The 24258-nt window shown below is 43.4% G+C and overlaps 1 protein-coding gene across 3 annotated transcripts; it reads right to left on the minus strand.

Moving 5' to 3' along the window:
• Positions 1-256: 256 nt before the first annotated feature.
• LOC147629991 (uncharacterized) lies at positions 257-12970 on the minus strand. Of its 3 annotated transcripts, none has more exons than XR_015267773.1 (3): positions 11727-12970; positions 533-595; positions 257-440 (listed from the first exon to the last, which is right to left on the minus strand). XR_015267773.1 is itself a non-coding variant. In XM_086811566.1 (3 exons), exons 1-2 carry the CDS (start codon positions 12227-12229, stop codon positions 534-536), a joined length of 573 nt encoding a protein of 190 aa, XP_086667692.1. In that variant the 5' UTR covers positions 12230-12966; the 3' UTR covers positions 257-440; position 533. The 3 variants fall into 3 exon arrangements, 2 of the variants coding, with proteins under 2 accessions (XP_086667692.1, XP_086667691.1); XM_086811566.1 differs by having other exon boundaries at positions 533-603; positions 11727-12966; XM_086811565.1 differs by having other exon boundaries at positions 257-603; positions 11727-12949.
• Positions 12971-24258: the final 11288 nt, after the last annotated feature.

The raw sequence follows: 24258 nt of genomic DNA on the forward strand, positions 1-24258 counted from the left end.
GGATGGGCTGGGCGTGTTGCGTGCAAAGTTACTCGCCCATTCCTCACCTGCAGCTAAGATGAGTCCTCTGTTGACGCATTCACTAGAGTGAATCACTTGAAAAATCTATGCAATCCCATCTGGTGAGTGCCGATTACATTTCCAAGTACACTTAATCAAAAGCAATATTTTTTGTTAAATTGAAGACAGAGAGTCAACAAATGCACACTTCCAAAGAACGGTTACTCCATTGACTCCTCACACGTAAAGACCTACAAAATGAAGGCTGTCTTTGTATTTAATATGTAGTTTTAGTTACAGAGTGGTGGCTGCCAGTTTAGGCATTCCATTTCATGAGTGCTAGGCAAACAAAATGGTTGATGCCTTACTTGATGAGGAGAAGAGGTACTCCTCTGCAGCTTTCCTCTAATGATGGTCCTTAAATCAAATCACCCCGTGAACTACTCACCAAAAAAAATCTTTTTGTAGTAAGTTGTGGCTGCAATAATAAGAAAATAAACTGTATATCTGACGTTGAAACCTTGGCATAGACATTACTGGATGGTGCATGTGCAAGCATGTGAATCAGCATCATCATCATCATCTTCAGAGTCACCTGTGTCACTGTTCGTCAACACCAAAAATAGGAGGAGCTTATTTTTTAACTAGTGATCATTTCTAAAGTCAACATCATATTCAGAAGCCAAAAAACACAGCCATACATGGTACATATTTTACCTTTCCTTAATTAATCTTGGGCAACAAAGTAAGCCTTAAATGACAGAAAAAAGTCCCAAGAGAGGAATAGCTGGACATCAGTCCCCCGTAAAATTATAAAGCAGAAAATGAATAACATTGCAAATCAAGAAGGAGAGCCCCCCAACAACAACAAAAAAACACCCACAGTTTGCCAACAGCTCTTTTGCCTTGCTTCCTTTCTTGCTCACTAGGCGTATAAACCCCTCCTTTTCTCTCTTATGTTTTTTCATCACCCCTAGTTTCTCACTCCCTCGGTTCTCAGTCTCACAGCTGTTCCCAATGCTGCACTACATTGGCGTGTAGCTGTTCTTTTGGAAGAGAAAAATGTATACGAAGTCAGTGTTTTTGCATGTAGAGCACTTAAGAATTAGGTTGACATTAAGAAAAGTCTTCTACGTAAAACTAAAGGAGTTTAAATTTTTCAAGAAGGAGGAGGTTTTATCTCAGCCCTAGTTTCTCACACCCTTGGTGCCTGGCCTCACAGCTGCTCCAAGTGCTGTATTTCATTGGCTTGTAGCTGTTTCTTTGGAAGACAAACCTGTATACAAAGTCTGTTTATTTTGAATGTAGAGCACTTGAGTATTGTGTTGACATTCCCAGAAGAAAAGTCTTCTATGTAAAACTAATGGAGTGTGAATTTTTCAAGGGAAGAGGTTTAGTTCAGCCATATCGTCACGGTAGGTGGTACCTGAATTGATTAAGAGAAGCTTGAAAGAATGGCTGTAAATCAGAAAAACAGTAAATAGATCTTGTAAAGAAACACACGTGCAAAAGAACTGCAGTAGAAAACTTGTTATGTGCTGAAGTAGAGCACGAGGGCTGCCCGTAGGTGCATACAACCAACAGCAATAGCTGAATAATGATGTGCTAATGATGCTAACCCAAGCCACCTATTTATAGATTGGACAAGAGCTGGTCGGCCAGTATAAAAACAGTGGGCTGGCCGACTATGCAAAAAATACTAAAATAATGTCTAAAAAATAGACAAAAATAGCATTAAAAAATCTAAAATGAAATGAATGCATGGCCTCATAAATCTGGCCAGATACAGCATGAAATATGCACATATATGCCCAATCTGGAGATGATAATGCCAACACCTCCTCTTCAGCACCAGATGGGCGGACCGACTCCAGCACGCTGAAGAAAGACCTCCAAAGAGTCTAAAGGAACAACCTCCTCATAAAAGGCACAAAGCTTGCGAAGATATGGTACATCTGAATACCGAGAAGGTCTTCGGAAGAAGCCACGAGAAGATTGAGAAGATATCGAAGACGAAACAATAGGATCAATCTGAAGAGAGAAGCCCTCAGGAGATGGAACCATAAATGGTACCTCCTCTGCATCTGCAACAAGTATCGGGACCGAAGTAGACTTCTCCTCTGAAGAAGAAGGAAATGAAACAACCATTGGAACAAACTGATCATCAGTGATAGTAGAAGTTGTCAGGTTCAAAGTAGGGACAGGCTCCAAGATAGTGGAAGATGCCTCCTTTGAAACATAAGAAGGAGAAGCAACTGCCAAAGTAGGAAGCTCCAAAATATGTGAGGATATCTCGACAAAATCATCCACCTGCCAAGTAGAAGAACCACTATCCTCCTCTGAAAGAGACGAGAGAAAATCTGCAATAATAGCATCAGCATGAAACAACACAAGGGAAGGGTCTTACTCATCCAAAGGGATTAGAGGAACTGATAAGGTCTCTATCAGAAACTCTTGTAAATAATCCTCTGTTACGGATAGAGCGCTGACTTTGGAATCAGAAGTCTCCTGTGTGACCACCAGGATGGACTCATCCTGCTCTTGTGAAGATGAAAGAACAGAGGGATCATAGACAGCAAGAAAAGCCATCTTAGCATGAGACTTCGTACCCTCCTCTGTCATTGGCGAAGTATCTGAACCATCTGTCGTGGGTGAAGTGTTTGAGCCATCGGAGGAGGACTCCTGTTTTGCTTTAGCTTTGGCTTTAGCTTTGCGAGAAGCAGCCTGTTTGGCAAAACATTTGGCCTCAGAATGACCAAGTCGGCCACAAAACTCACAAGATTCCTTCATCCTGGAACCCTTGTTGCTGTTAGAATCGTCGTCGTCAGAAGATGACTTTGTGGTGACTTTCTGCTTGTTGTTGTTGGAATTCCCTTTTCCGCCTTTGCCTTTGCCTTTGTCCTTGCCCTTGTTGGAGGCAACAAAAGCAGACTCTGACTTGCCTTTTCCGCGAAGCATGCACTTGTCGTGGAGATAACTCACGACTTCCTCAAAAGGGGGGAGAGGATCACGAAAATAAATGTGATCTTTAAAAGAGTCAAAGGATGATGGCAGCTTACCAAGCAGTTTATGGATTGGGTTGTTGATTGAACTCCCATACTCCTCAAGCTGCCTCTTGCTCCTTGTGAATTCCCCAATCTTATCAATGATATTATCTGAGTCACTGATGGTAATCTGCTCAACATCCGCCTCCAACTTAGCAATCTTCACGGAAGATATTATCCCGAACCTCCTCTGAATCTCATTCCACATCTGACTGGCATCACTCCGGGAAGATATGAATTGTGCCTGGATAGATGGTGTCATACAATGGATGATGATAAGACGGACCCGTGCATCCAAAACTCCACGAAACGTGGGATCCACCAAGTGAGGAGTGGTGTCAGAGGGCCACACACCTGCTCCTTCAAGAAGCAATTGCGTATAAAACGACCAAGTATGGTAGTTGGTAGCAGTCAGCTTCATGGAATCACTCACTTGAGGGGGTGAATAGGATGGCACATGGGAAGGGGTTGGGATGAGGGTTTGTGGGAGGGGAGAAACAAGAGAAGTGGTAGTGGTGGGGAATATGGAAGGAAAAGAAGCAGGAATCTAGGAATAAGGTAGAGAAACAGGAAGTTGAGAAGAAGAAGCCTGTGAAGTTGGGACTTGGGATCGGGGAGAAGAAAAGAGAATCCCCGAGAGAGAAGAATGACTATGACCAGAAGCCATATCCTCCGATAACGCAGCAGAATCCTCCTCTTCAACAAAGGTGATCAGAAAATTAGCAATAGATGTAGAAAACACAGGTCTCTTTGCGTGCAGCAGCAGTAGATGTAGAAAACACAGGTCTCTTTGCGTGCAGCAGTAGATGTAGAAAACACAGGTCTCTTTGTAACACTGGGCTCAGATACCATGAAAGAATGGCTATAAATCAGAAAAACAGCAATAGATCTTGCAAAGAAACACACGTGCAAAAGAACTGAAGTAGAAAACTTGTTATCTGCTGAAGTAGAGCACGAGGGCTGCCCGTAGGTGCATACAACCAACAGCAATAGCTGAATAATGATGTGCTAATGATGCTAACCCAAGCCACCTATTTGTAGGTTGGACAAGAGATGGTCGGCCAGTATAAAAACAGTGGGCTGGCCGACTATGCAAAAAATACTAAAATAATGTCTAAAAAATAGACAAAATAGCAAAACAATATCTAAAATGAAATGAATGCATGGCCTCATAAATCTGGCCAGATACAGTATGAAATATGCACATATATGCCCAATCTAATCTGGAGATGATAATGCCAACAAAGATTTCAAAGATGTTAAGTTTCAGACAAAATCTTTTGACTACTTTGAACCACAAGACTGAGACTATACAAAGAAGAGAAAGAGAGCCAAAGGGGATGGCAGTCCTGTGAGCCAGATAGGTTCTCGGGCAACGGTCCCAAGGGAGGTTTATCCTCCAAGGGTGATGTGAGGGTGCCAGACTCATTTCTCAAGAATGAAGACCAAGACAGTGTTCAGAGTCAGGGCAAGAATGGATTGTGGACTAGATGGAACAGATGCATAGATCTTCGTATGAGACAGAGTAGTTTGGAGAACAGGCCGGGCTTTCAGAGAAAAGGGTTGCCAGGGATGGATGGATGACAGAGGGACTTCGGGAAAAGGATTGGGATGATGACAGTCATCCAAGAGCAGGTTGGATTCCCGTCATCAAGTTTAGCAGAGGGGGATGTCATGTGCATGATCAATGCCATGTACCTTCTCAGGGCTAATCCAGAAGGGGCAAGCCAGTAAAAGATGAGTAGAACCAGAATTTAGGAGCCTCAAGTGCAGAATCTAAAGCGCATCATGAAGACAAGGCGGCTGCCCACAAATAAAGGGGCTCTGCGTTTTTGTATTTATGCCAAGGCTGCTGGCCGGCTGCTGGTCGGCCAACTCTCCAAGGATTTCATGGGCCTATAAATAGGCTAGGAGGCTCATAGTTGTAGGCATTCAACCCTCTAGGGGTTTGGGTCAGTAGGAGTCCCGTAGGAGGACAGTTTTGGGTGTTATTCACCTTTTATTCAAGGCAGCCTAGGGCTGTGTGTAAGAGTACCTTTTTGTACTACAGCAATATACTGAATTTCCAGCATATCTCTCTCTCTCTACTCTCTCTCTATATCTGCGTTTTGCATCAGCATGTTGCCAAGAGTGTTTAGGGCTGAAAGAAGACTCCCAGAGCTTCCGCGTGTTACACAACTTTGGAGCACCTACAACCACATTGCCTCTAGGAAGAGGAACCAACTCGGGGTAGAGCGTGCCAATGACCTTGTCTTCATCAACGCGAACTTACGAATGTTTTGCAAGAGCATGACCAAGAAGGAAGATCCCTTCACCGAGTGGGAGATGAGTCAAGAAGAAGATCTACAAGAGGATGAGGTGCAGCAGCAACATGCCAGTGAGGATGAGAGTGAGAATGAGCTTGATGTTCCTTCGGCACAAGCTACCGATGACCATGAGGCGAGCACTTCACGTGGATGATCATTCATGGATCATAATTCATGGGCCTTACTACTAAGCTCTAGCCTCTAGGCTTAAGCACTTTTTGTCATTTGAGTTCTTCCATGTATTGTGCCTCCTTAAGGCTTAATCCTAACTCTTGAGTCATGACTCATTTTTGTATCTACTTAATTATTAACACAATCAACCGTCAACACCTTCACTCTTTGATCGGCATATTTTGTTAATATGACTCAAAAGCTTACCATTTTAGTGTAAATTTGTGCTCATTTTGATGTACTTTCAAAGTAGCATAAGTGTAGAGTAGAAAAACTTTTTAAAAAAGTATTTTTTGAGTGTCGTTCCTTCCCCCGTTCCCATTTCCTACTTATGGCCGTCCCCCGTCCCCGTCCCCGGTTACCGTCCCCCATCCCTTGAGACTATGGTATCAGAGCATTCAGGCTCAGCCATTTGAGCACTCAACTATCCAATGAAAGGTGCACAGATCCATGGAAGAATGCAGCTAGGGTAGCATTTATAACGTGATCTGTGGCGCCAGGCAAAGCCAACGGAAAGCATTTCCTAGGAGTTGTGAGCTCAAAGGAGCATAGCTCTCAGATTAATTCCAAAGGTAGAGCATTTGGCATGATCATTCTGGGCAGGTGACCATAGCTGTGTTACGGGAAAAGGATTACAAGCATGGGGACAAAGTAGAACATTCAACATATGCACAGTTCTCTAACCAGACTTGGAGTGGAATCAGAGGAATAACAAGGTTTTTAGTCAAAGTGTCAAAAAGCAGAGTCAGTAGTCCAAGGACGAAGGATGACACGTTTCCAACCCATCATCAAGTTTAACGGGAGGGAATGTCACGTGCACAACTGTGGACATGGCTAACCTAAAACATAATCCCTAATTTAGATAGAAGTTTTAGGGTGGATTTAGGGCGCTGGTAGGCTCAGTCAGGGACGAAGCAACAAGTCCACCATTATCAGGCTTCAGGAGGCTGGACGACAGCAAGTGCTCACACATGGGTACCATCAAGGCTGGCCGACAAGAATATTTAGTGCTTTGTAGCATTTTTACCTCATTCATGGACGATTGGAGCTGGCCAACGGCAATTGGCCAGGCTCCAAGACATATATGAGAGTCTCTAAAAAGCTAGGCCACCATTCAACATAATCATATGTTCCCACCATGGGGCAGGTCAACATTCAGTCAATTCACTTAGAATTTAGTACTATTTTCATATTTTTCCCCCATTTTTCCTATTTTTTATGTGGCTTGGTTGGCAGTCCTGTGGTGGCAGGAGGACCTTGATCTTGGCCGACTGCGAGCCTATCGGCTGTCCCATGAGCAAGCCGACTGCAGTATTGGGGCCATATAAAATGGCCCCACAGCCCCTTGTCATTTTGTGTCTTGTATTTCCGGGATCTTGTGTATATAGAGCAGAGTTACACGCCTATCTCTCTCCTTCTCTTGTGCTGTCTATTTTCTGCATTGTGCTTGCTCTTGTGTTTCCAGATTTTGTCATCATCTCCGTTGCGTATTCTGACATGGTATAAGAGCCCTAGGCTCTTGATAGATCTTGGGAGTTGTGTGAGCAAGAGGGGGACTGTTGCGTTGCTGATTGGTGGACTGTTCGGGACTGTTCGAGAAGAGGAGAAGCAAGAGGACGGCGGGTTGATTTGCTGGACCGCCACTTGCAGGTGTAAGTTCTTTGTTTCCACCCACCCACCCACCCACCCTTTTTCAGTTACATCCCCACAATGGCACATTTATTAGAGATGGTTGAGAAGCATGTGAAGATCCCAACACTGCCCACGGTCCCTGTGGACCGTCAGTTGGACGGGAACAACTACGGCATATGGAAGGTTATGATGGAATCTGTTCTGGAGTCATACGACCTTGCTGATTTCATCGTTGTTGGGGTTCCACGGCCGGAGGTAGAGGAAGAGGAGTTACTGTCAATTCGTAAGGACCGGGAAGCACAGGCACAGTTGTGGGATCATATCAACGCCAGGGTCCGTTCATTCATCTTCCTCAACTGCACACCACAAGTAATTAATCATATCAAGCATATGACGCTGGCCAGAGGTATATGGCACCATTTGGCTTCTCTTTATAATAGGGTATCACCCATGAAGAGGATTTCCTTGGAAGTACAGATGCGGGTTATGAGTCCTGCAAAGTCGTTGACGATGCAAGGAGCACATTAACAAGCTGCAAGCTCTTCAGCAGGAAGTTCTTCAGGCTGGGAAGGAGATATCATCGGAGGACATGGCCATAACGTTGCTGTCGCATTTGCCCTCTCAGTACTCAGCATTCTACTCATCTTTGATTACCAGTGGTGGCAGGCTCAGCACCATCACGTGGGAGGAGCTTGTGCCCATGGTCTTGGACCCAGAGGAAAGATTCTCGAACCCTCCACAAGGCACAGGTTCGGAGGCCTTAACTGGCCAACGGTCGAAAGGCCGTAACAAGGGCAAAGGGAAGGCTTCACTAGAGAAGTCTTCTGAGAAGAAGACCGGCGCTAACCGCGAGAAACTAAAGGCAGAGAGGACCTATAATGATTGTGGCGAGAAAGGCCACTATTGGAGGCAATGTCCCAAGCGGAACACCGAGAAGGGTGAAGACTCCTCAGTAGCAATCATGAAGACTCCAGCTTTTGTGCACCTAGAGGTGATAGACACCGATGTTTCATTTTCTTTAGGCAAGGAGGAGGTTGGAGGACTCGCCGCTACGGATACTCGAGAGTGGATTCTAGACAATGGTGCTTCCAGGCACAAGACTCCTTCCCGTTCAGCTTTACAGGATCTCTGCAGGTATTCTGGTCACAATCATACTGGGGATACATCCACTATCCCAGTTCACAGTGAGGGCAGGTAGGAGATAGTTCTCGATGGCAGAGGGGAAAAGCATTCCTCCCAGGTGTTGTATGTTCCCACACTTGGTTTTCATCTGTTCTCAGTGCATCAAGTTTGCAAGACTGGCGTATGGGTTGTCAAATCCCCAAAGGATCTCCTCGTAGAACGCTCCTGGTACGAGACTCGAAACCTGCAAACAAACAAATAAACAAGAAGGGGGTACAGGCCTGACTCACCACCCAACCACGACAGCCGTGGGCAAGCCCATAGTCTTGGCTATCCCCACCCAGCCAACCACGAGCTGAGCTAACTAGGTTGACGTACCGACCAATCTCTACCTCGCGACGTCCCATACCGCCACGAAGCTACCCTCGTGGGCCTCGAGACTGCTACCGGCCTCGGCTGCGTAAAGCAGGTGCACGTCTGCACTAGATCCAGGCTCCAGACCATAGAGCTCTCACAAATCTCGCGAGACTCTATATGACTAATGACTAACCTTGGCCACCCTTATATAGGCTCTTGGCCGGTCATCGGGTGTCCACACTTGGGCGCCCGCCCGTTAGTCTATCCCTAACTCAGCTAATCAGCCTGCCTAGCTCCAAGCTTCCCCAAACCTCGAAGCTAGTCTTACGTGCGTGTAGCACACAGTAGATACACACTGTGCACATGACATGGGTGGAGTTTGATGAGGATTTTGTTGCTCTCCAGGACCAGGCAACAGGCTAGGTAGTTTGGGAAGGCGGAGTGGAGAATGGAGTTTACAAACTTTCAACACTCTCTCTCCCAGAACCTCAGTTTTGTGATGAGTGGCAGTCTGGTAATGGCCACTTAAGTGTGGATACGCTGCAAGTGAAGGCTTTCCGGGACCAGATGGAGGATAGCTTGCCAATTGATGGCAACAGTTGGCAAGAACTTTCCAGTAAAGATGTTAGTAGTTCTTGTGTTCGTCAGTTAGAGGAAACTTTATAGGTAACTTATGCTCTGATGTCTCATAGTATTCGGGACAAAGAAATTCTTGTAGATGAGGAAGTTCTTTCCACGGGGACCTATTGGAAAGCCAGGCAGGTGGCAGTTGATTACTTGCAGAAGGAGATGGATGTTGCACATTCTCCAGGCTTTGTGGTTCCGGATTCAGAGGGGGTGGTTTACAGGTTTCTGAAGGCCTTGAGTGGTCTTCAGCAGGTTTCCAGGACTTGGCATCCCACCGTAACAGGTGTTGATCCTTGTGAGCAATATGATGCCTCTTTGACTCGGAAGCAGAATGGTTCATTGATTTGGTTGATGGATACCAGATTGGACAGAAGCAACCTGATGAGGCTGTTGAGCTCATTGTTGCAGATGACGCCTTGGGAGGCAAGATTGCGTATCTTGTGGTTTCTGCAGCATGCGAAGGATCTTGGTCTCTTTTACACAGGAGGGGGATTGAGAGATGGAGTCCGACTCCACGGTTGGAGTGACTCAAATTGGGGAGGAGATCCAGACACGAGGAGATCTACTTCAAGCTCAAGAGCAATTTTATTGGGCAGGAAGAGGCAGTCATCTATTGCCTTGTCGTCGACAGAGGCAAAATACCGGGCTGCTTGTGGTGTTGCTTGTGAGGTGGTGAGGTTGCAGAGGTTACTTGGCAGGATTGGGTTTCCACTGGTGGAATCCTTGGTCATCTAGAGGCACTTTGTTCATGAAAAGATCGTTGTTGATGACATCTTGCTAGAGTTCTGTTCGACGCAGGATAGTGCGGTGGACCTCTTCACGAAGTCGCTATCTCAGGCGTTGCTCCGGCGGCACTCCAGCTCCCTGGGGATGGTTTCACAGCCAGGAGCTAAGAGGGGGTGTTAGAAGTCATCTCCTGTCTATACCTATTTACTAGGGCCTCTGTTGTGGGTGTGCCCGCCCTTTTAGGTGTTTTCTCATTTTTCCTCACTCCTCGTATTTTTCCCCCATTTTTCCTATTTTTTATGTGGCTTGGGTGGCAGTCCTGTGGTGGCAGGAGGACCTTGATCTTGGCCGACTGCATCTGTGTGTTTGCTAGAGGTGGCCGACTGTATGTGACAGGTCGTGGACACCTCTGATGCTGGCCGACACCCCCTGCAGCTGGCCGACTGGTGTTTATGCTGGTCGTGGAGATATAGAGCCTGTCGGCTGTCCCATGAGCAGGCCGACTGCAGTATTGGGGCCATATAAAATGGCCCCACAGCCCTTGTCATTTTGTGTCTTGTATTTCCGGGATCTTGTGTATATAGAGCAGAGTTACACGCCTATCTCTCTCCTTCTCTTGTGCTGTCTATTTTCTGCACTGTGCTTGCTCTTTTGTTTCCAGATTTTGTGCTGCGTATTCTGACAGTTGGGCACCTTGGTAATATTACAATGAACTGGCACAATAGCCCTTACAAACACATGAATCCAGCCATGTACTCAACCTCTAAGCTGAGCTGAGCTGGCCAATGCGTAGAAGCATGTCCACATCACACTCGGGAGAGTGTGCACATGAAAGTACTACTCCCTTGCTTGCCCTTGGCTGAGAACTGGATGATCTATAGGTTGGCTATGACAAGACGAATTCTTAGGCCTCAGGTCAGCCCTATCAATAGGCATCCAAAGGGCTAGGGTTGGCACAAGTTGCCAAAAAAGGTGTGTCCTTAGGTCACTTTAGTTAGGCCCCCTTGTATACAGAATCTTGCCGCTAAGTAGTGGCCTAACCCTAACCCTAACTGGCAACCAAGTATGACACATTCATCCAATGAATGAGGATGATGCATCTACCATTACAGTGAGCTCGGAGACTATGGTCTGTTGGATCTCCATTGTTGGAGTTCCCACCAACTCTGGGCTCTGAACATCCACTGATTCAGGTCTCAATTGAACCTCTTAAACTGAATCAATACCTCTATCATTGTGAAAAAGGGGCATAAGTGATGCATGGTTCCCAGAATTCAGGAAGAAGCGAGTAAAGGGGAGGGGGGGGGGTGGAGGACTCTAGTCAAAAGCTTAACCAGCTTTGCTCTCAAAATAGCCCTCAAACTAAAAAGTTCTACAAGACAGCTGGCATTGTGCACCTGAAAACTGCTTTCCTCCCAAAAAAATGCACAAAGAGATTCGCTTGAAAGATGGATGAATATGTAACACAAACGTGTGAAGTCACAGCTCTCTCAGCCGCAACAAAAAGAAATGCAAACACAAATCACCACAAATGAACAAATGCACAAAGAGATTCGCTTCAAAGGTGGATGAATATGTAACACAAACTTGTGAAGTCACAGCTCTCTCAGCCGCAACAATTAGAAATGCAAACACAAATCACCACAAATGAACCAAAAAATGTCAAAGGTGGAACAGTGATAATCTAAGCAAACAAACAAAACAATTTCAATGTGTGGAATCCTAAGAGCAACTAAAATACCTCACTTCGAACTCAATGACATGAACAAGCTCCTTTCCATGGCTGTCGTTCCACTGGACTCTCCTTTTTCCTGGTATACAACCTGCATTCGCACTGGTATTGGCAACCGAGTCCCTTGACATTGGTGGCTGCTGAACCCTGACATTGTCATGCACACCCTTGACAAAACCATCGCTTTCTGCTATGGGCTCTTGAATCATACCAATGTTATTCTCCCCAATAATAAATCCCTCCATTTCTGTTTTTGGCTCCTCAACCATGCTAATATCATGCTCGCCTTTGATGAAACCCTTGATGTCTCCTTCAGGATGCTTGTTGCCATGCCCCTCCTCTCCTGGATTTATGTCTATCACGGCCAGGTCAACAACATATGTTTCATCTGGGATATCATGCACATTGCTTGCTTTCAAGGAAGAGGGACTTGCTGGAATGGATTTACCAGAGGACAATGGGAGACCATCCTCCTGAGGAGTGAACGCTAAGGGAAGGCTGGGCGTAACCATGCCATCCTCTACTCGAGCATCCACCTTGGAAAATCCTGGTTGCTAATGTATCCTACTTCTATTGACCCAATTTGCTAAAACATCCATCTTTTTGAAACTAATGAGTCTGTCTTGGAAAACACTGATTAAAACCTAGGTAAAGCTTTCAAAACTGCTAAATCACATCCACATAAGGCCTGGAAATCCCTAATTGGTAGTGCTGGTGCACTTAGCTCAGAAAACCCTAACTGGAACTGACTAATGGCTGGAGCATTCACCTTATAAAACCCTAAGTGCAACAGTGTCCAGCTTGGGGAACCCTAAATGCAACAGCATCAACCTGGTAAAAATCTGGAAAAGTCTGTTTGTGATGGGAACCCTAAAAGACAGTTCCGAGAAAAGAGCAAATATGCGACTGACCTTTTTCACCGTAACCTACTGCCTCTACTACTGGCCTGATGTAAGGGGCTCGTGAAACGAAGAAGGAAAGCCCGCGCTACAAAAAGGTGTCGATCTCTTCAAAGCAACTGCAATTTGCTTCATCCGAGCCTCTGTCGCAGGGAAACAGACCAGACTCCAGAGCCTGAACGGTAGGATGGGGAACCACAGCCAACTTGAGGTTATGGCGATGTCAGAGGAGCTATGGCAAATAGGCGATGGCGTTGGTAGCTCCGAAAGAGGACAAATGGAGTGTATTGGTAGTGATGAAAGGCGGGCTGTTGAAGCAAACTGACTGATGAGATCTTACATTGCTACACGCCACGTGTAAACGTACCCCTTGCGCAAGGACCTCGTGTGTCCCCTTGTGTCGTTTACTCCATGGGCTACTCCGCCATCATGTAAGTTGTAACCAATGCACCATGTGTATGGTGTGGTGTGCCAAGGTCATTTAAATATTCATTGGATTTTTTGGTAACCTAGGCCTGCCTATGGGTGGTGCTAAGAGCACCAAAGAACCAATTTCCTCCATAATATACCACTAAATGATCTCTGAAACATTGAGATAATATCACTTTTGCTTTTTTTTCTGGTGCTTTACACTCCCGAGTGTCCCATTCATTTCCCAAAATCCCTTGCGCTCTACAAAAAGGGACCTTAGTAGTGTGAAGGAAAACGTATGCTCCAACCAAGATTGTGCACTGTGTCATGCGAAAGTAGTATGCTATCATCTCCACCTTTGTTGCCTCACTCATCCCCTCCCAGGTCACTACACCAAAAAGGTCTCCAAGGTGCATGCACTTAACCACCTCTCAGACTCATGAAACCAATGCCTAGAAAGGTGGATCTTAACCCAAGAATAACTTACATGTCAAAGCATCATCTCTAATCCATAATCGACACTACTCATGGGCCTTTCCTTCATGTAGGAAGATATGGGTATCCATGCCTATACTAATCCACATAGTTAAGATAAGTCATGATTTTTGGATGAGATAGCTACTCCATCAATAGTCACCCTTGCTCTCCACTAGATTAGAAAGGGCAACATTAAAAGCTCTCATTCTTCCATCTTGCAAGTATTAACAATCTTAATACCAAGCCATTGGTTCATAGATTGACGAGTGCATAGAATGGATCATTTCACTCGTAGTAAGAAGTGAATCATCTCACTAGTAGTAAGAAGTGGATTTAGCAAAGAGTGGTGCTACTTTTTATCTTGATGGCATAGGATTTAGCTAAGAGTGGTGTTACTTTTTATCTCTATGTGATGGCATAGGATGCAGACAGTAATTTTTATTCTTGTTAAAAGGCATAATTTGTGGAATAGAGAACTTAATCTTATAGTGTGGTGCTACTTTTTATCTTGATGGCATAGGATTTAGCTAAGCGTGGTGCTACTTTTTTATCTTTACGTGATGGCATATGATGAAGACGGTAATTTTCATCCTATTTAAAGGCATGAGAGCTCAATCTTGTAGTGTATGCAAAAAATTGGGCATTGGTGCTGTTAATTGGGCATAAAGCAAAGGAAGCCCATTACTTGTTAATTGTTGGTGATGTTAATTGGGGATAAAGCAAAGAAAGCCCATTACTTGTTAGATATTTCAAAGTTTAGTAAGTGTCCAATAGTGTGTGAACACCCTCTTATTAAGAGAAAATAAGATAGAGTCGTGGTGCCTATGTAAAGTATTGTACATGGTGAAAGTATTATCATAATACAATCATTGTTGTGATGTGTAATCTCTCGTCGCTATTTTTAGCTATCACATTCTCTCTCTCTCTCTCTCTCTCTCTCTCTCTCTCTCTCTCTCTCTCTCACAGCACCATCTCCTTCTTAAATGTCCATCTCCATCTGTCTGAGCACTATCTCTATGGCTTGAACCTCCATCTCCATCTCCATCTCTCTTTGCACAAGATATGCTCCTACATTCACATCATAGACATCTGTTTAAGTCAAGAGCTTACCTTAGGCTTACCAAAGCATGTGCCATTGGGACTTTCCTTCAATCCGCAAATGCAACTTCCCTATGTGGATGTGCTACCTCGGCCGTCACGTACTCACTTCGTTGTCACACCAGAACGCTCCTTGCCAATGGGGTGAAGGGAGAGCTCTCTTCCCCTAGATAGAGGCAAACAAAGATGGTCCTTCTAAACAATGGTGGTTCTCTCTCACAAAAGGTGCGGGATGAAGAGGAGCTAAATACAAGCAAAAAACCTATGACCAATCCTATCTAGCAAGCATCCATCAAACATGCAAGGTTCAATAGCATACATGCAAGCAAGAAGAAATTCGTTCCGGTGAAACCTCCAACACACCGCTTTCTTTGACTTTTATTTGACCTTTATTTGTCTATTTTCTTCAACTCTTACACATGGTTTGAGATCGGAAAATGAGAGTTAATGTGTCGTGAGAATGGTTGATAAGGTAAGTGTGACTGAGGTTGGGTTTTCCATGAGAATGGAAGAATTTAAAACACCCAATATGGCATATATGTTGGCAAACTATGAGCGATAGAATAACTTCTCGGCATCTCAACCTTTTTTTACTAGCATGGTTGTGGGTATGTTTTGCACCTTGTGGAGGGAGAGGGAGAGCCCGGTTGAGTCTCTTTTATCCCCTCTTTTGCTCTCTCTCTCTCTCTCTCTCTCTCTCTCTCTCTCTCTCTCTCTTATTGTTTCTCTCTTCTCCTCTTCTTTTCTCTTTCTCTCTTTCTCTTTTTCATCTTCTCTTCTTTTCTCTCTCTCTCTTTCTCTCTTCTTCTTTTCTTTTCACTTTCTCTTCTTCTTCTTCTTCTTCTTCTTCTTCTCTCTCTCTCTCTCTCTCTCTCTCTCTCTCTCTCTCTCTCTCTCTCTCTCTCTCTCTCTCTCCTCTTTCTTTTTAAAAGATTTAAGTTTTTTTAAAATATTTTTTGGGTGGCATGGCACACGTTGTCGTGAAGTGTGCGGTACAGCCAGGAAAGTACGAAACTTCTAGCTGTGAGAGTGAATGTCAAATCCAACAAGGAATTTCACGCACAAATTTTTCCAAGGAGTATTGAACATCATTATTTCCAATGACAAATACATGTGTCAACTTGCCTCAATACATCCTTGAAATCATCCAGATGATTGCACAGAATTGCATGAAATCCTTTGAACCATTCACATGTGGGCATAACAAAGCTTTCCAATTTTTCCAATATACATGTGGCCAGCTACATCCATCACATCCAGTGCCCTCAAAACCATTATTTCGAGATGTACTTTATCACCTGAAAACCTGCCTTAATGTCCTAACATCTCACAAGCAAAATATAGCATTTGGCATAGCTTTGACATACTCATAATTTCCAAAATCCATATGAGAAGAAAGTAAGGCAAATTACCCTCAACTTCAATGCATTTTTCACAATTCACCGAGCTCCAAATTCCTTAGCTTTTTCCCCAAAATCCTTCTATTCCTTTCCAAACTTTTTTTTGATGTATAGTTTAAACGATTCTCTCAATTCATATGGAATGAGAGTAACTTTTAAAGAAAATAAAATTAACAAAACACTTAGCTGCGATTTACAAGCGTGGATCTCTTTATTTGCTTCACCAACCATAAGCTACACGCCGATTTCGCGAAGGTGAAAAATCTGGAGCAGCATCGCTGAGTTCTAATTTTTCAAAATGGATTTTTCCATAGTTATATCATTATGTAGTGCTAGAATTACTCTCTAATTCTAGCACCTACAAGGCACAAGCAATTTATATATGCAAGGAATTAAAAGCTCTGGTCCATCCGACGCTGTTCCTTCAACGCTGCAGAAATCTTTTCCCACTCTGGTTCACACCGTTTGCCTCCGGCGTCTTTCCCCTTTCCCCCGCGGCGATCTCGGTGCCCACACCCACCACCTTTGTCCAGCTGTCCATACCATTTAAAAGAAAGCTGCGCGTTTTCTAGAAAATCCCCAATTGCGCTTTGTTAACCTTAGCACTAAGGTTACAAAGCATAACCTTAGCATTAAGGTTATGACCATATATATATATATATATGTATATAATCAAACTCCTTTTCACCTTAACACCTTAACCTTTCTAAAAGTTTTTCTCACGCCTTAGCTCCATTTAGCATCCTTATTGTGCATATGATTTTGCCATTTAAAGCATACGATCAAGATCCCGACCAATATGCACCATTAAGTTCTCTGTCTCAGTGCTAATGTCACAAGCAAAATCCAGTCCTATCAAGGCACAAGATATCTGCTAGCTCCAAAATTCTCCATAAGCATAAAAAAAAAATCCTCCACAATTCACACCACACTGTCAAAGGCTTCAAAACCTGGCTCAGCCTCAGCTCATCTTATTGAACCTTATCTACAATATGAACATATATACTCAGGCATCATATAATGATTCGTCATGGCACATAACCTCATGCATCTGGATGTGTATTTGACGGCCTCACATGCACGGTTTCATATCATAGACGTGCCATGGCACGACATCCACCCCCTCTAAACCTGCACATCCTCTGGTATGTGCCAAATCATCATCAAGGTCCACATATAACTGGATGTCGTCTTCATTTTCTGCAGTTCCAGGAAGATCATCCTCTTCCTCTTCAGTCATATCCATACTTCCACTGTCAAGCTTCTCATCCTGAATTTCTTGTGAATCAAAAGGATCATCATCATGCCTTCTTTTAAATATCTTGATTCTTTTGCCAGCCACAAGATTCTTTACTTCTGTTCCATCAAGCTCACACAGAGTATATGTGGCATTTCCATGCACATGCCTGACAATGTAAGGGCCAAACCATCTTTTTGCAAATTTTCTTTGAACAGTGAATTGGTTGTCAAGGCTACTATCATACATTAGAACCCAATCACCTTCTTCAATAGGTTTTGGCCGGAGTCTGTGTCTACTATCAAATCTTTCTTTATTTTTCAGCCTTGCATCTTTCAAGCGAGCTTTAGCAAGCTCTACATCTTCAGGCCTCCTCTCTAACTGTCTTATTCGCAATGCAAGGAGGTCATCTCTGCTCAATCCTTCCACCCAGGGTAATACATTCCAAGTTAGAATTACTTCCTCAACTGGCATCACTGGCTTCTGACCATACATTAATTCTGCAGGCATGTATCCTGTCACTGAGCTATGAGTTGTACGGTCAGCCCACAAGGCATATGGTAGCAGCTTTGGCCACTCTCTCATTCTTTCTCTGCATGCCTTAGCCAAAGCTTTAATGATTGGAGGATGTCCTCGCTCACTTTTCCCATTGCCCTCAGGATTGTAAGCACATGTTAGAGACAGTTTGATACCAATTCTAGAGAAGAATTCCCTTGCTTCTTCAACATCTAGCTCACCCCTATCAGCTGTTATTTTCCCAACACAACCATATCGGCAGATCACATCTTCCAAGAGAAATTTGCATACTGTTTCCGTACTCTTTGTTCTAAGAGCACGCCCTTCTACCTGGTTTGTCAAATCTTCTCTTGCAAGTGCTATATACCGCATCTGCCAAATTCCCAAAGGCATTGTAACTAGATCCACTACCCATTTGTAGTGCATGGCAGGTGGGTAGGTTGGTTGCAAGCCATCACGATGCCGCACATTTGAGTACATTTGGCATACTATGCATGTTTCCACATATTGGGAAATATCCTTGTACATTCCTTTCCACCAATATTTTTCCTTTATTTTGGTAAAGGTGGCCCACACACTTCTATGCCCAGCCCAGAGACTCTCATGGAATTCTTTCACAAGCTTTCCTTGAGTCTCTTTATCACATATGACTCTCTGTGGCATAGCATTTCTCTGTTTAGGATGCTTCCAGAGATATCCATCCTTTAGAAAGTAACCATATGCTTTTCTGCGGATCCTCTTAAATTCTGAGTCAGACCAATTTTCTTGCCTTGTTAGAGTGCTCAAATATTGACCAATAAGCAACCAATCTCCTTCATATATTTCCTCAATAAAAGACTCAAGTGCATTTGATAAGCAAATATGATCCCCCTTTGCATATGCTGTGGTATAGAACTTTGTACCCACATCATCAATGTCACTAATCATCTCTTTCTCATCTTCATACCTGGCTCTTGATAGCATATCTGCAACTGGATTATCTTTTCCCGCAATATGCTCAAACTCAGGATTTAGTGACTTGATATAAGCAATCCACCTAAGCATAGCAATATCTGGAGTGGTACAACTTGCTATCATCCCAAGAAGTGGCAAGCAATCAGTCTCTACAAGTACAGATGCCCCAATAAGATATTCTTTTTCACATTTTAGAGCAGTGACAATCCCCCATAATTCTCTCTTGATCTGTGGATACTTTCGCTGCCGAAAGCTTAATACCTTTGCTCCAAATCTAATTACATACCTATGATCATCCTCATCATCTTGCCCTACTGCCCATCCAATCCCAGTAGGACTAGTATCAACTGTAACAATCACAGGCCTGCCACACTCATAATCTGCCTTTCTCAAAATGGGTGATGATTGGAGCAAATATTTCAGCTTCCGCATAGCTTTAATATGTACTGCACTCCACAAAAATTTTTGATTTTTCCTCAAAAGCTGATAAAGAGGATCTGCTACATGTGCATAATGTGGGATCCAAATAACATAAAAGACACATGCTCCAAGAAATCTCCTCAGCTCTGTAACATTAATGCATATTTCCTTCATTCTTTGTATTGCATCTATCTTGGCTGGACAAGGACGGCGTCCACTAGTACTACAAAGATGTCCCACTATTAGCACTTCACCAACCCCAAACACTGATTTCTGCCCAGATAAAGTAAGATTCACTTCTTCAAGCCTGGATAGAATCATGTCACAATCCTTTATATGATCTGCCACAAACTTGCGGCATCCTTTTGAATCCAAATTCCCATCTTTGTCTTTCTCATCACAGCCCTTTATTGGCACATCATCCAAAAATGGCATAGTTTTTTGTGGTATGAAGTCCCGTAAGACTTTATTCATTCCATTCATCATATGTGCCACTGAGTTAGTGGCTCCCTGTGGTAAGGTACACATCCTTACTAATCCCAAAGGAGTTCTCATTGTGGTCAAGTCCCTGCTTTGTATATCCAGCTGGAACTGATCATATCCCGAATACAAATCACCCATAGAGTATATAGCTTTCCCTGCAAATGCTTCTGCAAACTCATCCACAATTGAACCTGCTCCCACATTCCTGATTGTGACTTTGTTTACAGGTTGCATGTCTTGAATAAAGCGCAATGTCCCATTTTTCTTTGGTACAGTAAACCATCTGTTGGAATATGGGGCACATGAAGGCTCCAAGATTCCCATCTTGATCTTTTCCTTTAGTAATTCCATCAACTTTGGCAAGAGAGCCTTTGGTACTGGAATTGGCCGCGCAGGTTCCAGGGCACATGTGGAACAGTAAAGATCACCATTGGTGCTGTTACACTTGGATCAACACAACCTATCTCATGCGGCTGAAAGGCAAAAGCTTTCCCATGTTTTACAAGCATCTCCTCAAAGCATTCCCTTTCAACTGGGGCAACAGAAAATCCCTCTCACCAATCTTCAGCTCTTTCAGAGTTTCTTGAGTAAATTTATGCCCAATTTTCTTCGGATCTCTAAGATTTGGCTGCATAGAAGCTTCATCTATCTTCTCCTTGCTTCCTGGTGGCAAGGGCAAGGCAACTGGCTTCACCTTCTTTGCAACCGTTTTGTACTTTGTATCAACATGAGCATCCATCTCACAATTCATGTTTTTACATTCCACCCCTTCAAATTCCTGGATTATATCATACATCTCCACAGATGACACCTTTATTATTTCATTTCCACCCTGTAAGCATGCTCTTCTCATATCAAAAAGTACATCCATAGTATCTATAAATGACACCTCATCAAGCACCCCTGAAATAAACTCATTCTTCTCCAAAAGACCACACTGCTCAAAACTTTTTTGTTCATTTTGTATATGTTTTTGCATGCCACGCTTTAAATCCTTGCTTTTTACAAAAACCAGTAACCCATAGCTGGAGAATCCCTGGAAATTTGCTGAAAAACTATTTACATTGATTGAGTCCTGCGAGAACTCATTTCCCCTTGTACCATTGGAATCCCGCTTTACAATGGCACCTGGCCAAAATCCCTCATCTCCCTGTAATTCATGAACTCTCTGTTTATCTTTGGGAGTGACTGTGCCCGAAGAGATTCACGATTCCTTTCATGATTAATGCATACTGTCAAAAACTGAACAGCTTTTTTGCCATCTTTACTCCTTATTCTTGCATATGCTGATCCATCATCCAAAACTTTTGTTTCCATCCTTACAGCTGTAATGTAGGGTTGCCCAAGGATAAGGGGATACGATGACATCTCCTGAACAAAGAAATTCTGATCATCCTTCACATCCCCTATAGTTACCCTTACATTTGGACATGCTGCATAAAGCTCTCCAGATGAATTATTAGCTGCTTTAATCATCCACCCATGATCCACATCCATTGGCCACTTACATTTGTTGTAGAGATTTTTAGCCATAAGATTTATTTCAGACCCATGATCAATTAGAGCAACATACGGCTCTTCCAAATCACCTATCTTGACAAGGGTTTCAGTGGTTGCTCTTGCCCAATGACTCCTGGAGTAATGACTCTTTGTAAGAACTTCTTTTTCATCATCCTCTTCCACAAAACGCACTTGTCGTGCCCCATCAGCAGAGTGATTACATTCCACCACATTTTCTCTCTCTTCCTTTTTCTGTACCTGTACACCATGAGTCTTGGAAGTGCTTGCTTCCCCTTGTGATGGAATAGATTCAATTATGGACTGCCTTTTTCTTCGTATAATATCAATTATCTCATCATGAAATTCTTTCTTTGCAATCCCCAAGACTTCCCCTGTGTGAATTCCACCCTGCTGTTTAGAATTCTCTCTTCAAGCACCTTTTTGAGATCTGTTGCAACTTCAATATCAGATTGAAGCTTGTAGAGTGGACTTTTCCCTTTACCCTTCTCCTTCATTTTTGCTGGCACTTCTTCCATTGAAACATCATGTGGAGGTCTGCTATGCTGTGGAGGCATATGTGATGGCCCAGGATCCTTCTTTTCACTTCCACGTGTAACTCTTTTTGATGGCCCTCCTTCCTCATTTTCCCTTTTACGTTTCTCCTCTACCTGTGCCTCATTATTTTGGCATTTGGCAATATAGGCATGAATGGATAAAGAATCCACAGGCTCCTCCCAGCCAGTCTCAAGACGTATACAATCACCTGCCTCATGCAAAGCTTGCTTTGACACTTTCTTTGATGCAATTAATTCCATTGTTGACGGCCAAAAATTCTCATTCTCATAATCCTCATCATTCTCAAATTCCTGCTTTTGTTGACCAACCTTTAATCCATAGGTTGCTGCCTCAACCATAGAAATGGCATGACTAGCAGCCATATCCTCTACCAGCTTTTTCATCCCTCCTTTCCCAAAGTTTGTACTCAATGGAAGACCAGTCTCTGTAAGATGGATTTTCCCATCTTTGAAGAACACAAGTTGATTTTTAAGAGCTTCTTCATAGCTGGTACAATCCTTCTTTGCATGCTCTGGGTCATCACACCATATGCATCTATATGTAAACCCTTCTTTGATTTGAGGCCTTTGCATAGAAGCCTGCCCCAATGATAGACCTTTTTCTTCGATCCTGGACATCTTCAATTTTAAATCACGCATACCCTTGATAAGCTCATCCATCGGCCCATCTATCTTAGAAATTGTGGCAGCTGGCTTGGATAAATTCTCAGGGGTAACAGCAGCTATGGGGGTTGCAGAGCCCATCACCATTTTATCCCTCCTCCGCTGCCGCTTTGCTAACATAGTGACTGCATCCTCAACATCATTCCAATCACTCTTTAATCCTTGCTCTGTATTTTTATCCTCAAGGAGGATTTCCAATTTCTCCTGGAGATCTTTCCCAGCTGCTTGCAAGAAGAGCTCTGTCTTTTCTCTGTCCAAAGTTGCACGCTCTATTCTTGACAACTGGGCATAACGCTTCTCAAACTCCCTTAGCAATTCTGTGGCAGAAATTCCCATTTTAGGTTTTGTGACCCATTCCCAAAAAGTTCGTTTGGTCACTCGCTCAGAATCCTCCATGAAGTATTCATCCTTTAAAGCAAGTTTGAATTCTTCCCAATTTCTGCCACCCTGTGCTGTCTGCAATCCTTTTATGCGCTCTCTTATTTCAGGAACGCATACCAACTCGAAACTTCGAACCATATCCTCCTCAGTCACCCTGTTTAGCTCCATCTCCTTTATATAATTGCGCAGATACTTTGTAATGTCCTTCCCATCAAATTGATCCACCTTTTTCACAATTGATTGTAAGGCTTTGGTCGTGGAAATCTGTCCCCTCTCAGCAGCTTGTTGCTGTTGCATGTACATGGAAAACATTTGGAACATCTGCATAACTCCGGGGTCAAAATGAACCCCCTGGCCCTCAGAATTCTCAGCCATAGCTTCCTTGTATATTTCACCACACTCTCACCCCAGCACTTTCACGTCGGGTTCACCAAATAGCTGTCGTGAAGTGTGCGGTACAGCCAGGAAAGTACGAAACTTCTAGCTGTGAGAGTGAATGTCAAATCCAACAAGGAATTTCACGCACAAATTTTTCCAAGGAGTATTGAACATCATTATTTCCAATGACAAATACATGTGTCAACTTGCCTCAATACATCCTTGAAATCATCCAGATGATTGCACAGAATTGCATGAAATCCTTTGAACCATTCACATGTGGGCATAACAAAGCTTTCCAATTTTTCCAATATACATGTGGCCAGCTACATCCATCACATCCAGTGCCCTCAAAACCATTATTTCGAGATGTACTTTATCACCTGAAAACCTGCCTTAATGTCCTAACATCTCACAAGCAAAATATAGCATTTGGCATAGCTTTGACATACTCATAATTTCCAAAATCCATATGAGAAGAAAGTAAGGCAAATTACCCTCAACTTCAATGCATTTTTCACAATTCACCGAGCTCCAAATTCCTTAGCTTTTTCCCCAAAATCCTTCTATTCCTTTCCAAACTTTTTTTTGATGTATAGTTTAAACGATTCTCTCAATTCATATGGAATGAGAGTAACTTTTAAAGAAAATAAAATTAACAAAACACTTAGCTGCGATTTACAAGCGTGGATCTCTTTATTTGCTTCACCAACCATAAGCTATACGCCGATTTCGCGAAGGTGAAAAATCTGGAGCAGCATCGCTGAGTTCTGATTTTTCAAAATGGATTTTTCCATAGTTATATCATTATGTAGTGCTAGAATTACTCTCTAATTCTAGCACCTACAAGGCACAAGCAATTTATATATGCAAGGAATTAAAAGCTCTGGTCCATCCGACGCTGTTCCTTCAACGCTGCAGAAATCTTTTCCCACTCTGGTTCACGCCGTTTGCCTCCGGCGTCTTTCCCCTTTCCCCCGCGGCGATCTCGGTGCCCACACCCACCACCTTTGTCCAGCTGTCCATACCATTTAAAAGAAAGCTGCGCGTTTTCTAGAAAATCCCCAATTGCGCTTTGTTAACCTTAGCACTAAGGTTACAAAGCATAACCTTAGCATTAAGGTTATGACCATATATATATATATGTAT

The sequence above is a fragment of the Cibotium barometz genome, chromosome 17 (genome assembly GCF_041138505.1).
Source record: "Cibotium barometz isolate CiBa-2024 chromosome 17, ASM4113850v1, whole genome shotgun sequence".
NCBI lineage: Eukaryota > Viridiplantae > Streptophyta > Polypodiopsida > Cyatheales > Cibotiaceae > Cibotium > Cibotium barometz.